At 35.2% G+C, this 17,291-nt stretch overlaps 2 protein-coding genes across 2 annotated transcripts; one reads left to right on the top strand and one right to left on the bottom strand.

The window, feature by feature from the left end:
* Positions 1–206: 206 nt before the first annotated feature.
* LOC103021355 (NADH-cytochrome b5 reductase 3) lies at positions 207–7,324 on the bottom strand. The gene is made up of 9 exons (XM_007236107.4): positions 7,139–7,324; positions 5,566–5,691; positions 5,375–5,447; positions 5,136–5,242; positions 4,839–4,968; positions 4,558–4,641; positions 3,645–3,730; positions 3,411–3,510; positions 207–1,065 (listed from the first exon to the last, which is right to left on the bottom strand). Exons 1-9 carry the CDS (start codon positions 7,154–7,156, stop codon positions 893–895), a joined length of 897 nt encoding a protein of 298 aa, XP_007236169.1. The 5' UTR covers positions 7,157–7,324; the 3' UTR covers positions 207–892.
* A 2,398-nt stretch (positions 7,325–9,722) lies between these two features.
* si:dkey-222f8.3 (XendoU domain-containing protein) lies at positions 9,723–16,931 on the top strand. The gene is made up of 7 exons (XM_022671202.2): positions 9,723–9,880; positions 11,923–12,022; positions 12,706–12,817; positions 12,916–13,037; positions 13,197–13,309; positions 15,020–15,170; positions 16,128–16,931. The coding sequence occupies exons 1-7, from the start codon at positions 9,870–9,872 to the stop codon at positions 16,377–16,379; spliced, it is 861 nt and encodes a 286-aa protein (XP_022526923.2). The 5' UTR covers positions 9,723–9,869; the 3' UTR covers positions 16,380–16,931.
* The last annotated feature ends 360 nt before the right edge of the window (positions 16,932–17,291 follow it).

Genomic DNA, 17,291 nt, shown 5'->3' on the forward strand with positions numbered 1-17,291 from the left:
TATAGAGACAGCTTTGTTTTTTAAATCTCAAATCTAACCAAAGTATGTCAACTAGCAGTAAAAATGCTTTATAAAATGACTGGTCACTACTTTTGGAGTAATAGTTAAAAGTTGTTGCACCAAACAACTGAGAAACATACTTTCTCAGTGGGAGATAGAAGTGCCATAAAACATGACAATCAACAAAATAACTTGATTAGACCAAATGAAGCATATATATGTTTTTTTTATTATCATTTGTGAGACTCAAACCAGTGCAACACACAACAATAACACAGACTGTCACATCATGCTTGGCCAGTGACACCTATAAAAATGATAAAGCTTATAATGCTTACAGAAAACCGATTACTGTATTTAGGCAGTTTAAAACGGTAAGCGACCGTAACAAACATTTTTTAATGTTTCAACACAAAAAGTAAACGCTGCTGTGGAATGGGCGGACCTTTACTGTGTTCAAGGTGTGCTGCTCAAGTTTACATTTTAGTGAGCCCACTTGGTTCTTTAGATTGTCATATTTGGAACAATATGTCGTATCATGTTATGAGGTAAAGCATTAAGGCACAAAGTATATCAAATTATATCATCAAATTATATTAAAAAATCTCAATATAATAAGCAGAACATGTTCTTTAAAGATTCTGCTAGTAATAAAAAAATACGTGCCATACAAAAGAAGATTACAATGCTACTGATTTAGCATATGCAAAACTTTCTTTTCTTTGTTAATCCCCATTTAAAGGGAACATTTTCCAGCAAAAAAACAAACAACATTTTTACATTTGATCCAGAGATCCTTTGATTGCATAATATTTAAATCATACAGTTAGATGGCAACACCGTCATGACATCAGGCAAAGCTGGACCTTTTTTTTTTTTTTAAATGCGCTGCCTAGAAGGCGAACCTCCTGCTAGGAGAATGACCCACTTTGTCCAGGTTCGGGTTGCAAGCAAACTGGATCATCGGAGGAGGGCCGCACATGAGGATGAGCGTGTCGTCGGCAGGGGCAGGGAGGTGGCTCCGCACCATCTGCTCACTGATGAAGCCTTGGCTGTACTCCCACTCTGTCACATGCAGATCAATGACAAGATCAGTGATTTAAAAATTAAACAAGGCAGAATATTTTTTAAACCTTACAGGACAGTTTCAAAGAATGGGATCAAGCATAGTCTTGGACTACACAGAATTGTAATGGAGATTTTGAGTTGAAAGGAAAGTGTAGTCTACGACTAGACTAAGGCCCAATTCCATTTCGCCGCTTGCCCCTACAACTTATCCCTAACATTAGCGCTACCCCTCTGTAGGGGGAAGACTGATCTGTAGGAAACAAAGTTTTTTTTTTTTTTTTAGAGGCACTCTCCGACAAAAAGCTAGCAATCACTGGCAATATGGGGCACAAGTGACCAAAGAAACCCAAATATTTGAGTATTTTCCTATATAATCATAGTTTAATGTGTAATTTCAATGTTTTATGGCCATATTCTTTATGACAAGCATAAAAAACAATAGCATTTCATCTCATCGAAAAAGAACTAAGGAATGGACAATAGAAATTAATAGCTGCACCACCTGACCTTTTTAAGACATATGATGACCTAAAGTTAACTACTTAACTTTAGCGCTCCACTGCAATAGATATATCTGTATCTGTATTCTTGAGGGTTGTCCTAATTCTTACAAAAAAGAGGTTCCCAGACAGGAATTAAACCTGACTCTAGACTTTATTTTCCTTTTAAAAGAAAATCTATATTCCAAATTGAGTGTAGTCCAATACTAGGCTTAGTCCTTATCTGGGAAACTTCCCCTAAAACTAAACATTGGCTTAATAGTACCGTAAACATTTCCAAAAGAAGTGAACATAAGCAAAGCTGTAAGGGTGCTAATATCTGCTGATTCATTGTGATGCACGAGTGTGAAAGTGGTGATTTAGCTGCTTGTATCTTGGAATGTTATCAAGTCAGTCCTCAACAGCACATGAGAAGTAGTAGCTTGCTGTGAGATATCAGCATGAGTGTGTTTCAGAGTAGATCAGCACATCCATAAAAATATACATACAGGTACAACATAACTTGTCCACTAAGTTATTAATCAATTCTGATTATTTTTTTGTTCAGATCTTGATGGTTCATTTTTAAAAATGTAAGTAGCCTCTATCCTTCTAGTGTTACTAAATCTGACCCTGAAATAGCATGCATGCCAAAACTAATACATTAATGCATGCTGCCTCCACAGAATTATTATTAATGAGGAGAACAGTCACTGGTTTGTCTTCCTTCAATGTGAAGATCTGCACAAATGCAGTAGTCAGAAATAGCTCAACAATCTAGCTTTTTGTACATTATTGAGCAAAATGCTACAATATATATTTTCATCAATCCGTTTGAGTGATTGAGTGATTTAAAACGTGTCTTTGTGTAATATGTACTTTGATCTTCACTGAAGCACTTTGTTCTTTCCTCAAAACAGAGATAGGAGCCAGGTCTTGTGTAACTGAAAATAATATCATCCGTCAGGGTTTAAACAGCCAACGAGTGAACAGACTTTTTTTTTTGTATATGGACTTTGGCCTTCATTACTAACAGTACTAAATGTGTGTGGACAGACAAAAAGACGCACAATGCGTTTTACTAATTTAGAACTACATATTAAAATGAAAATTTTTTTTGAGATGATTTATATCCCTCACATAAAAGAAAAACAGATTTGAGTCATCTTATTCTAGTAAGAAGTGGTTTATGAGTGTATTAGTTATAATAATTAAATTTTATCATCCCTGATATTTAAAGGCATGGGAACTGAAACTGACTAACAAGCCTTCTTCCCTCATTCACAAAGACAAATAACTCTGAACTGCAATTATTTAGCACCCTTGATTAGAACACTGATGATCACACAGCTCTCTGTTCTCCACCTCATTCTTTGTGCTCTGCCGCTGCTGTCATGTAGATAAGCTCAGTGTTTGTAACTGAAGCCTTGAGTTTTTTTTTTTTTTTCATTTATTAGAACTTGCAATTCCAACCCACACCTTTACTTGTGAATTGTTTAACAGCTTCCTGGCTATTATGTCACACACAAATCAGGAGAATAATTACAGAGATGCATTCTGAATGCTATTATCCTACAGATATCAGACTGACTAAATGTCGCACAGCCAATTATGCATACAGTCGTAAATGAGTGTGGCATTTATTTCTCTTCTAGCAGCATTCCTCAAACACTAATAATCATAAGCAGACCTGTAAACTGTATGTACTGGTGTTTTTATCTCCAATAGTTGCTTCATAGAACTATTAATATTAAAAATATCTGTATACACTTTGACTAAACTAAAGAGTTTATAGTTTATAGTAGTTTGTAGTTTTGCTTTAATTCAATTAAATAAAACAATTGAACTAAAGACTCCATTTACCATCAGGAACTTTGTCAAGGGTATACCAGAGGTGGAATCGGTCTGGGTAATTGGCTTGAATTTCCTCCAGCTCTGGGCGCAGAAGGATGTCTTTTTCTGTCTGTTTGAGTAGGTAGAATAATGCATTTAATTATATGATACAGTGCCAGGCATTTCCATTAAGTAGTTACCACAGAGCATGACTGCTGTTTATAATGCACCTTTAAAAACCCACAGAAATGGAACAGAGTATACCTGGTTAGCAAACAGCAAGTAGCAAACTGTCTTGTCGCTTGGGTCCTTCATTATTGCTCGAATGATCTGCAGCATGGGAGTAATTCCTGCAGAGAGCACAGATGAAACTATTACATAATGTCCATGCAAAAAGAAGTCATGAGATGGCATACGCTTAGAAGTCTCTGCTAATATAGTAGTCCCTTATTGAAAAGAAGCTTAGTACCCTGTTCTACAAGACCATGTTAGAGAGCATTTTAAAATATGGCATCTCAGTTTGTGTTGTGTTTGTGTGCAAAAAAAAAATGATTGGCAGCAGCTAGCACTCCTCCCTTAATGCAATTTATGAGGAGTCTGTTGTAAGGTTGGCAAAAGAAAATTATTTCTGATCCAGATCATGTTCTTCTCACAGCTTCTTCTTTCAGGAATGAGGTGCAAATGATAAAATGCAGTTTTAGATGATATATTGTCCCTGAAATAATTGTGATAAACATTATAATTTTACTACACCCTTTTACACTTTCCATATAATGTTAATATAATGCAGTTACACTCATTTAAAGAGCAATTAACCTTTATTTATTTAACAAAATCAGACTTTTGAGTTTAAATCTTAAAAAATAATTAATTAAATATCTTGGAAAAAATAAACTTCATATTTATGGGCCCTTCCTGCTAGACAAAAATAACCAGCAATATCAAAGTCAGTAAAAGTGATTTAGATATGTCTATATACTGTAAGTTAATAATGTATTTGCTGTAATAGGCTTAAGGGAGGACACAAAAAAACTGGTATTGGGACCAGTGGAGGACAATCCCCTGACAATAAGAGTTTTTGCCTTATTTAGGCAAAAAATATAGAAATCCTATAGAAATCCTACAGAAAAGCAACATTAACATTAATGGATTACAAATCAACATGGTGAATACATACCCGTCCCTCCTGCAATCATACCGATCTGTTTTGCTTTCTTAATCTCAGGGGGAGCCTTCTTGTCAGGTCTGATGGCACAATTCCCTGAAACACAAAGTAAAAATGAATAAACACAAACAAAAAATAGATATACATTATTGTGTACACAAAAACATCAGTTACATAAGTGTTAAATTACACTGGTGGTTTATATTTAGCTCATCGTGACAAAATTATACTAAGCAACAGCCTGAAATGCTGCTGCAACAGTCTGAATTCCTTTGATTTGAGTAACTATTCACCTTTGCCTTGGTAAACTAGCAGGCCGCTTGGCCCTCTGAAGTCAATTGTGTCACCAATCCGTAAACTGTCCAAATACTGAGACATCTTGCCACCTTCAGGGAACTTCGGATGAGTATTTTTGTAGTATATCTTAAAAAGTAGAGAAAGAGTAGAGAAAGATTAATTGCTGTTATTGTAGTTCTCATATTCAAGGTGTTTATATATTCAATATCTTATTATCAGGACCTACACAAACATGTCTGTGTATATTTATCAAGCTAATATAGCTGATAACTCATAATAAATAAAAAAACTACCTTAACCACAAGGTCCACAAAGCCCTTATCATCATCGCTGGACACTGGAGTATACGGCCTCACCACAAGGTTACCATCAATTTTTGCAGACAGATAAATGTGCTGACCTGCAAGCAGCACATTCACAAATATAACAAACATAAAACATGACATAGCATTAAAATGATGTGTTATTTAGATGAACAGGTGTGTGATATTAGTGTTACAGTCATCTGTAAGCAAGCACATAATGAACTTACCCACAGGGAGCCCCAAAACATGCTCTGGGGATTTTAGAGCAAAGCGAAACTTCCTAGTGTCATGACTAATAATCTAAAAATAGAAGAAGTAAACTTTAGAAAGTGCTGGTCAACACCAAAGCATTGCTTTAATGGATACATAGTGATTTATAATGTGAACATGTGTGCTTCTAACACAAAATAACACCCACCTCTTTATCTATTAGGCGCAAAGCATACTTGATATTAGGGTCCTCAAGGGTTATGGCAGGTCTTCTCCCAAAGCCCAAAAGCCTCATAATGAGGCCGAAGATTCCATCAAAGGTGCTCTGAAAGAACTGCAGGTAGAAAATAAACGTTGTTCATTTCTTTACACATTAACTGTTTTCAGGGCTCTAGTCTCTAGAGTAAATTTAAAATTCTGTTGATGGCTATGGCTTACAGCCAATGAAAACCCAAAAATCAGTGTCTCAGAAAATTTGAATATTTTATAAGACCAATCGTTTTTTTTGATAGTGTGGGCAGTATGCTAAATCCTGCTGGAAAATGAAATCTGCATCTCTACAGCAGTTGTCAGAAAAGGATGCAGTGCTGTAAAATTTTCCTGGAAAACATTGCACTGACTTTGGACTTAATATAACACAGTGAACCAACACCAGCAGATGACAAGACTCTCAAAACCATCACTGATCATCAGTAAATTTTGCGTTTCATTTGGAAATCAAGGGACCAGAGTCTGGAGGAAGAGTGGAGAGACACACAGTCCAAACTGCTTGTGGTCTGGTGTGAAGTTTCCACAATCAGTGATGGTTTGGAGAGACATGTCATCTGCTGGTGTTGGTCCACTGTGTTATATCAAGTCCAAAGTTAGTGCAGTGTTTTCCCGGAAAATCTTGTGCACTTCATGCTTCCCCTTTGCTGACAAATTTTATGGAGATGTGGATTTCATTTTCCAGCAGGACCTGGCACACTGCCCACTCAAAAATAAACTATAAAAGAAATAGATCGCTCTTTGTGTAATGCATCTATATAATATATGAGCTTCACATTTTGAACTGAAATACTGAAATAAAGTAACTCTTCAATTATATTACATTTTTTTGAGATGCACTAGTATCTGGATGAAGTGATATAAATAGTTATTTTTAATGATGGGAAGGCACGTTGGAATGAAATAGGAGTAACAGGGCTATTTTTTAAATGTAGCTAAGGAGTAGAAAGTGTAGATAATTTTGTGAAAATGTAACAAAGGTGTGAAAACCTGAAAACAACGACTCCAGAGGAGTATAAGCCAGATAACCAACATTTCTACTTAAGTAAGGTAGGTGAATGAAGTATTTATTTTTAGTTAGCTACCTGACACTTCTGGAAACGTGCATAACTTTTCTCTAGCTACACTTCTATTGAACACACCCTCTGGAAGTAAATGTTTCTTGTAAAGTTAGTTAGCTAGTTAACAGTCTGTCTGTCTGTCTGTCTGACAGCTGCTGCATACCATTATTGCAACGCCCCTGCTCACAGATGCCAGTAAGTTAGTTAAAGAAGCAGCGTTCAATTTAACGATTGCAAAGTACGCATTAGCCATAAAACCGCTAGCTTAAGATATGCAGTTAGAGCTAGTGTTTTAGCTAGCTAAGTGTCTTAAATCTTTACCAGGGAAATGATTAGCTAACTATTCAGCCTGGGTAGCAAGTTAGCTAACTAACTCTCACATAACAACACAGCTAACGTTAGCTTTGCACCGTCACAGCGCTTTAAACTGAAACAATGCACCAATTATCTTACCCTAAAAATGAAAGACATCCTCCTGAGTTACTGGAACACTGCAGCTCAACACCTTTTAACTAACGAAATAGTTTTAGATAGCTGGATAGCTAAGCTAAGGCTGTGCTCAGCGCGCTCAGTAAAACTTTCCAGTCACACTGACGAGCTGTCAAACCCTGAAAGCTGTAGCTATGTTAGCTTAGCTTAGCGCGCTAACAGCTCCTGCACGTAGACTCTTCCTGGTTTGTGGAGGCGGGTCTGAGCAGCAGCGCCGTGGTCTGTCGAGTTGTGCTACCTTGTCAAACCGTGCTACCCTAGTGTATATTTAACTGTAAAAGTCCAAAAAAATCTCAACGTTAGAGCAACGTTCCCAGTAGAAGTCCCAGTAGATGTAGCGTTAGTATATCTGGATAATATAAATCACTGTATCATAGTAAAGTTATGGCATTGAGAGTTCGTTACAAACTTTTTTTGCTTTTGCTTTTTTTGTTTTTAAAACAATAATTATTGTATTTATTATTATTAATTTCCATTTACACTTTTGTGCAATGGCAGTAAGTCAGACAGTGATTTGTTATAAAAAAAAAAAACCGAAATTATCAAAAAGTGTAGGTTAGCGTATGCGCAGTTCCTCAAGGAAGCTCGTATCGATGGGTAGCATATCTCGACAGAACGCCGGTTTAACGATAGCCGCTAGAGGGAGCCCGCGAGTGAGTCCAAAATTAATAGGGGTAAATGAAGCCAAACGGCTGAAAAGCCTAATAAAAAAATTACAACCACATTAAAAGGATGCTCCTTTTATTTTGGACAGCGAAATAAAATACTTCGTGCAGAGTTTTTAAAGCTTATAACTGGATGTGTGTATTCGGTACATAAACATTCTATGTTGTAAATTAGTGTATTTTCAGTATTGAAATAATGAAACATTTATAAACCACGAATTTATAAACTCTGATTTTGCTCAATTGCTCATTCAAGAAATATCTAAAGTAAGAACAAAATTCTTCAAATACCCAATGTTTTGCTTATTTTGTTGGTTAAGATTTTTGTCCATAAAATTGTATTTAAATTTATAAAAACAACACCCATCTTTACACGCGTCTATAAAGAAATTCAACTGTATCAAGTCTCTAAAATTCTAAAAAAAAAAAAAAAATGAATTCTAAAAGTGCTTTATAAGATCTTTATAAGAAACTAGAAAATGATCCCACCTAAATATGACTTTTTATTGCCAGTTTAATATTGTCTGTTTGTTTTCAATAATTCAATAATTGCTTGATGTATTAGTTAATTTATGATTTATTCTGTTCAGTTAGTTTGTTGTAAATGTGTCATATCATAGTATATTGCTGTCTCATAACACTGCCTTACAATTTTGCAAATTTGACGTTTTTCCACTAGAGGGCGCTTCCAAGTGAATCCCAGGTCCACTGATTGACTTGGACACTCTAAAACTTTTTTGATTCCCCCTGAAGTCTTTTTTGTTGTTGTTGGCACTGTGTTTTGAGTCATTGTTTTGTTTGAATATATTGGAAGCATTTATCTGTAAACTGGCTTTAGTGATGTAAACTTCTAAATTCATTCTGCTACTAACATTATAAGGTTAATTAACAAACATTACATTGCCCTAGCAGTGAGACGTTTTGCATGATAAGCTTGCATGGTTTGGATCATGGCAAACTTCGACTCTAACTGCATTACATTTAATAGGGAACATCTGTTTTACAGAAACACATAATTGGACATCTGTTTGTGTTTTCTCACTTGCAGCAGAATCCTTAAAGCACGTGATCCCATTTTCTGTACTGGGAAGGCCACAGTTTCCAACAATGTAAAGTTACTTTCTGTAGCCTGCTTGTGACACATTATCTTTTTTTTTTTTTTTGCTCATGAAGGTACATCACCATAATTTATTGCAAAAAAGGGTAAACTTTTTCCCATATAAAGGGCCGACACTTCTTTGAAGGATTATTAGTGCTTTATTATTTATTTTTAGTCTAGTTTAGAAGTTGCAAACTGAACTGAATCTGAATTTCTGATGGTACTGAGAGTGTTTCTAGGAAGAAATAGTTAGTATGTTAACAGATTTTTCCAGTGATTGATGTTGTATGTATATATATATATATAGGACTGTCAACACTAACAAGTTAACGCATGCAGTTAATCTTGAAACTTTGACATTGATTTGCATATTGTGATGTGTTTGAGTACCAAAGTATGCGGACACATCATCCTCGCCTTTAGCACAGTTGAACCTGAGAGGGCGCTGCAGAGGCGGAAATGACCAGAATAAAAGAGTATTTTAAAAGGTTAGGAAATGTTTATAAAATTGTAAGCAGGACTTTGTATGTTTCATTACTTCAAAGGAACACATTTCAGCTATTAACGGAAAAAGTATAGTTTAGGGTTTAGTGGCTCTTTAAGAAGGAAAAGGTGTAATTAATTGTAAGTATTTACAGAATTATATTGTGATTAAATAGACTATTTTTTTCATTGATTGACAAATATAGTAAATATGTATATTAACAATGGTAGTAGTAGTACAGTGGTATTATAAGGAGGCAGTGGTCGTGTTTGGCCTATCGGGCTCCTCCTGAGGGGCGGGTCCGGATACTGGAGTGGAAACAGTTACAGGTGATGTTTTGCTGCTGTAGGGGGGATTAGAACCACGGTAAACGACTCACTCACAGCTGCTGCAAAGCCGTAAAGAGGAAGAAAAAGCACAGAGGAGAGAGAGGACTAACTTCTGAACATGGAGAGAGGGTGAGAAATACTGATTTAAAGAAGAGCAGAGAGCTCCAGTGGTGCGATACAGCAGGGTCTGACCTGTTTATTCTTATGGTTTATTCAGGGATAAGGGCACTTCCGTGTGTGCGTGTGAAAAACAAACTTAATTTTGCGTTTTGTTAAAGCGTTGTTAAATGCTTTTCTAGTTGCATAATTCATATATCTGATTTATATATACTGTTTTTGAGCTAGAGTTTCTGTGTGTGTGTTTTTTGTGTAACAGACAGGCTGCGTGTTTTGTCTTCCTGTCACGCTAAGTAGACTATTTGCCACAAAAACAGTGGTCGTCGCCCAAACCGCATACTAGCCCACTAAAGAGTGTGCACAATGTAGTGTATAATCATTAGAACTGCTTTCAGTAGTGTAGTGTGTAAAGTATAGGGGAGTATGTGGTTTTGGACGCAGCCCTGATACTTTGTTTCAGAAGGTCAAAGGCTTTTAAAATCAGTCGGAAATTGTTGCTACTAGTGCAAAGAAGTGAAAAAATCCGTGCTAGAGTTATTTTTTTACCCTAAAATTACTTCACTCTGCCACCAGAACGATGACTAATACCACTTCTGCTTATGAAAGTTATGAAATCAGTCATCTGTCAACCCATATGGAAAAAAATACTAATTATTATTGTGAAATTTAGGCTGTATTTAATATGTTCAGTAGTTAACAGGATGCAGTGATGTTCATAATCCTCAGGAACACAAAAGAGATGTGAGGAAGCGGTTTATTTAAGCCGTTGGGTAAAGAGAAGCTTGGGTGGAGTCTTTTTTTAATGTGTCAGGCCTCAGGCAGCGTAATAATGAGGCTAAGTAAAGAAAGCTGTGTTGTTTGATGAACAGTTCGATATTCACAGGATTTTCTCTATTTACAGGCTTTCAGGATAGATTTTTAGATTGCTGCAGTAACAGAATAGCTATAATAGATGCCTTACCTACAATAGCATTAGTGAGGTCAGGTATTAGGTAGGGTTGTAAGAAAATATTGATGGCATGTTCTCCTCCACTAGTCTTACACACTGCTTTTTAATAACTTTATGCCACTCCTCCTGGTGCAAAAATTTAAGCAGTTCAGCAATTGCCGTATTTTGTTTTGCAATGCAGCATCAATTCTCAAAAACACACAGAATCATTTTTAAATTACTAGTTTACATTTTAAGATTGGTGTCAGACAGTGGTTCATTTTGTTTTGTGTATTTTGTACGATATGATTAAAACTATCACAACATATCGCCTTGCTTATAGTATTACAATATTTTGCAATATATTTAATCACAGCCATTGTATTGTGATATGTATTGTATTGCCCACCTCTTTAAATCATTAGTAGGGCTACACAATATATTGTTTCAGCATTGTGTCAACAGGATATTGTGAAATATAATTTCTGAAAAACTTTATATAAAAAAACTTTGCACTGTTGTCATTTTCTGTGACATACACTGCCTGGACAAAAAAAAATCACCACAAATAAAAAACACAATAATATTTTGTTGGATTTCATATATAATATCACAATATATAATCACTAAATAACAAAATATCGCATTGTCCATATTTATTTCCAGTATCATACAGCCCTATCAGGTACTGATGTTGAATGAGGAGCTGTGGATTACACATACAGCTAAACTTATATTATAGCTATTCTGCAGAATGCTGTTCCACTGCAGCCCAATTCTGAGGGTCTCTAGCCGATGTTTTGACATTGGGTATGGTAACCAAAGGCGCATGTGCGACTGTTCCAGAGGACTTAAAAGTAGCCAAATTCTCCCATTTCTTATAATTTTGATACTTTTATACATATAATGTTTTTAGTATTTGTTCTGGATCCCTCATGAGGTTTTTCTACTTCAGCTAACTTGGAAAAAGCTCAACAGACCAAATATGTTATGCAATAAACAGGCTGGAAAGAGCTATCCTACCCTAATTCGTATAAGTGAATATTAATGTAAATGTTTATAATATGTTTTATATTTGAATAATTCAAAGAATTGTGAAAAATAAATGTATCTTTATTTATTGCAGTTCTGCTGTTGACCAGGAGCTCTCTGCAGTTCTGAATGAGTTGTGGAAGCTGGACGTGAATCGATTGAAGCCTGGTAAAGACTACACCATCAATCTACAGGTAAGCCTGGGGCAAAGCAGGCAATTTGGGAAGGCATTGTGGGAGTAAAATTACATTTAAATGAGAATGCATTGAATGGTTAAGAAGGTCTGTAAGCATGTGGGGGTTATTTCTTTTTTTTTTTTTTTACCTGAAAAACTGCTTTTCTTTGCATGGGCATGTTTCACTCACTGGTTCTTCTAGGGCAGGTAAAGACAATACAAGAATTTTATCAGATTTGTAACAGGAGTCAATGACCCAGAATGTCATGATACTAATAATGCACTCCAAATATCTCCATATATACAGGATTAAAATAAAATAAATGATACTGGACAGATTTAATCTGTCTCTAGTAGATATATAATGGTGAATGAGAACAGTGTGAATTTGTCTTTTGCTAAAAACAGCAAAAAAAATAGAACCTTGATGTGATAATTAGGGGTGGGTGATATGGCACGAATATTTTGTATATAATATCGTTCACAATATTAAAAAATGTTGTATGGCACACCCCTTTTGTGTAGTGGAAGTGAGCTGAAAAATATCATGGATAAATCTCATTCTGAAAGGCTCATTTTTAACACAGTATATTGTCTATATGAGGAAACACATTTTATATTTAGTTTTAATTTTGTAATTTTGTTTTATGAGATCTGAGTTGCTCAATTGTACATTAATTGTCCTTTTTTTGCCTTTCACAGGGGAAAGCTGATTATGTGGCTCAGGGTAGTAACCGTGCTAATGACAAAGCAAATGCTCCTTTGTTCACATATGTTAACGAGGGCAAGCTCAAAAGTATTCCCACTTATGCTCGTGAGTGTTAATCTCTCCAAATCATGAAGTGAACAAATGTTTTTGTCTGTATACTGTCTGTAATCCCCTTTTCATATCTGTTGCACTTTTTTCCTCAGGCTTCATAAGCCTCTTGGATAATTATGAGATGTCCACAGGCGTGTCTGAGCAAGTGACGAGTCAGGAGCAGGAGGAGGAAAACCTCTTCCTTGATGCCATTCTGAAGACAGAGGTCATGAAGGTAATTCTTCAGACAGTGTTACAGTGTTGTTTATGTGTATGTGGCAACTTCGTATTGTGGTATGTATATATATATATATATATATATATATATATAAGCTATTTGTGGTATATATAAGCCTGTTTAGTCATTTCTTGATGCCATCCTTTTATCTTTCAGCGTGCCCACCAGCACTTAGTCAGTAAAAAACAAGCCAGTGCTGATGTTGCTCTGTTCAAAAAACAGCTTTTTGACATCTGGTTCAAGCTCTATCACAGAGACAAGAGTGGGGGGTGAGTCTTCCAAACCATGCACCACACATGTGCTACATTCTGCTTTACTGACTTATTCGTGCTTTGGGTTTGGTCTGGCAGCCACTAGATGGCGTTAGACAACAAATATAAACCTCAACAAGAATTTTCTGGGACTTCCCAGGGACATTCCATGTTCAAAAGATACTGACATGTTGAAGAATTCTGTTTAAACAGGAATTAAATTAATTGGGTAACACTAGTAAAAGTAATTATTATGGAATTTCTCAACTAATTTATCTCAACATTAAAATTATTTAACTAATGTATGTATTCATTACTATTAGAACAGTCTTAAGAATTAAACTGTAATAGGTTTAATAGTGTACTAACTTGTGTCAGTCTGTACTTAGCTGAGACATAACTTAACAATTTAACCCCTATTGTTAAGTGTTACCAATTTATTTATTATATTATTAAGTCTTTAACTTATATAATATACATTCTGCTTCAAAAAATCAAGTTTAGAAGCTTATTTGCTTACTTGTTCACATGATTCCTTATTCATATAGATCCCATCCTTCGATATGTGCCACTGTAACAAGATATATTTTCAATAATAAATATATATATTTTCTGAAATAAATATATATTTTCAACTGCCAGTGGTTTCAGTGTTATAAATGATGGGTGCATGTAGTGGTGTTTATTTTAACCACACATTGGTAAAAACACTAATTTTGTTTGGGACCCTTTTTTGCCATAAATGGATAAAATAAAATCATATTTATGGTTAAATAATATTTGGACTCTGGTGCCTTGTTCTTGCCACAGCTGCTGTTAACAAGACTTTTATCGTTTATCTAGTTTATCTATAGGGGTGTCACGATTCCTTAAATCCTTGATTCGATTTTATTTCCAATTTTAGGGTCACGATTCGATTCGATTTTCTTTTTTTTTCAGCAGAGAGGCCTATGCCAGTTTTAGATTAGTCTATGATCATTTATTGGTTTGATTAATCAAATTTATCAAATATCTTATTTCTTAAGGTGGGCTTGATATAAGTGATAAAAGTGATCTGTAATACACCACATTAGGTACTAATGGTCAAATTTAAATAATTTAATTACGATATATTTGTAATGCCATCTAGTGGCTTTTTTTGGTAGCAGCAGTGTGCACATAACAAAAGAAATAATAAAAGAAATACTGGAACAGTCATGTAAAAAATAATAGAACGATTAGAGCCTTAACAAACTGAACGCTATCCTACTATAACAGTTAAACATGAAAAATAAGACTTTAAGACTTTTTCAGTCCCTGAGAATGACAAGTTTTTTTCTTTAATAAAGATTTATTATTAACTTTAACTGAGAGAAAGATGCTCCTTAAGGTATCAAAACTATTAACATATTTAAGGCTAGACAAAACAACTGTTATTTTTATATTTTCAAGTTTTTCTTTAAGAAGATGAGAATGTTCACATTCTCTGGAGAAAGAGCTGCTCTTTGAGCTACAGTGGGCTGCGCCATTTGTGGGAGGGATTGTCGACCCTCTTTTTAACTTCGATGCTCGAGACCATGACATAATTTCGATCGGTTTCGATGAAATATCAAAATCGTGACTCCCCTATTTATCTAGAATGTAGATTTTAATATCAAATTACTTTTTTATTTACATTAAATTGATTTACATTTAACAAAAAACTAGTGGAATGTAAAAAAAAAAAACAAATGTTTTCTCCCAATACAGTGAAGACTCCTGTGGATTTGAGCATGTATTTGTTGGTGAGACCAAATACAGGAAGGAGATCATGGGCCTTCATAACTGGGTCCAGTTTTACCTGCAGGAGAAGCTGAAGTGTGTGGACTACAAGGGCTACAAGGCTACAGACAGAGACAAGGTATGATCTAGAGGTTTCTTTAGGCCATTATTTTGATTAGAATGTTTTAATAATGTGTCTTTATACAGTTCATTATGTTATGGAAATAAACTAGGGCTGACACCAACTCTTTTTGCCGCAAATTTAAACTGTTCTACAAGCTGTACACTGACTACCTTACATCGTATTAAAGTGTCATATGTTCAATGTTCATATGTTCCATTCAAAGATATCATAAAATATTAACACAATACAGTGATGCCTTTTGTAGACTCACTATTTAGACAAATATATTAAGACACCTGTTAATTCATTGTTTCTTCCAAAACTAAGAATATTATAAAATGAGTTTATTATAACTTTTGTTGGAGTAACTGTCTAGTGTCCAAGGACAAATATCTAGTAGATTTTGGAGAATTGATATACACTGCCTGGCCAAAAAAAAGTAGTCTCCACCTGGATTTAAGTAAGTAAATGATGTGGGGTTGGTTGATGCTGCAGTTGGTCTGCAGGTTTAGGTTCAGCAACAGTATGTGCTGAAAGAATAAGGTCAGCTGACTACCTGAATATACTGAATATAGACCAGGTTATTCCATCAATGGATTTTTTCTTCCCTGATGATACGGACATATTCCAAGATGACAATGTCAGGATTCATGGGGCTGGAATTGTGAAAGAGTTCAGGGTTCAGGGAGCATGAGATCATCATTTTCACACATTGATTGAGAGAGAGTTCACCACAGAGTCCAGATGTTAACCTCATTGAGAATCTTTGGGATGTGCTGGATGGAGAAGAGCTGCTTTGTGCAGTGCTCAGACTCTACCATCATCAATGCTGCAAGATCTTAAAAAATTAATGCAACACTGGATTGAAATCCGCTCCACATGCTATATTATTGTGTTACTATGGTATTGTGATTAATGTTCTCATGAATTCTTCTGTAGATTTTATAGTAATTATGTGCTTGATCTTTTCAGCCGACTGCAAATGACCACGTTGTGAACCTGCAGTTCAGCTGGAAGGATCTGGTAAAGCCCACGGGCAGCTCCTTCATCGGCGTCAGCCCTGAGTTTGAGATGGCGCTCTTCACCATCGCTTTCCTCATGAGTAATGACCGTCTTACCAAGACTGTGGTGAAGGTGGACAAGTACTTGATAGAGATTGTGATGTGCCGCCATGGACGTGCCATCGGGACATCCTACCCCAAACTGCTCACCAGAGATCCATAGATCTTTAAGCAGAGCCAGTAGCTCAGGAAGTAGCCTTAAAATCCTCACTACTAATCAGTAGGTACTAAAGCATAATATTATCATAAAAAAGGTCAGTAATATGAATCATTATTCACTGTAGCTTCTCTAGTGTGGGAAAAAAAACACATATTCCTCTCTCAACTTCTGTATTTTTTTCAACACAATTCTGTTACAAAAATGACTTTCAGTACAGTCAGTGTTTGCACAATAAAGAAGTGGTTTTCCTACATTTCCACTAATGTAGCAAAAAACTTATGTTTTTGGAAAAAAGATATCCGGGATCTGTTTTGGCAGCCTATATATTTGTTTACAGCTCACCTGAACTGACATTAAACTAATTAAATTAAATTATTTTTTTTTAACATTGTTTTTGGTTGTTTTTTAATGGTTTCAAAGTTTCAAATAAGAGACTGACCCCTTTACAAATATTGTCCATGGAATTGACTGAATTTGTCTATGGGTTATTTGGTGTATGATGGCTGTGGCTTATATGTTCTTAAAATTGTGTTCTCTAATAAACTATTAAAAAGATGTAAGTCTTTCTGTTTTATCAAAATTCCTATTACTGTTTTGAGTTAAAGTGCCATGCTGCACAGATACAAAAATGTATCTGTGGGGCCTTAAATAAAAGCCACAATCAATAATTTTTAAAATTTCCAAGTGCATCACATCACTGCAGTAATTTTCACTTATATAACAATTCTTATGTAAAGGAAGTTATATCTTTGACTAGTACATGACAAAGCACAGTACAATATAACACTGTTACAATATTAGTTTTTTAATATTTAAAATGTAAGAAAATAGTATATTTAATAGGATAGGATATTTTTTGTAACAAAACATGCTACGAATGAAAATGGAAAGTTTGTTTTTTTGTAACTACTGCTT

The sequence above is a fragment of the Astyanax mexicanus genome, chromosome 2 (assembly GCF_023375975.1).
Source record: "Astyanax mexicanus isolate ESR-SI-001 chromosome 2, AstMex3_surface, whole genome shotgun sequence".
NCBI classification, from domain to species: Eukaryota; Metazoa; Chordata; class Actinopteri; order Characiformes; family Acestrorhamphidae; genus Astyanax; species Astyanax mexicanus.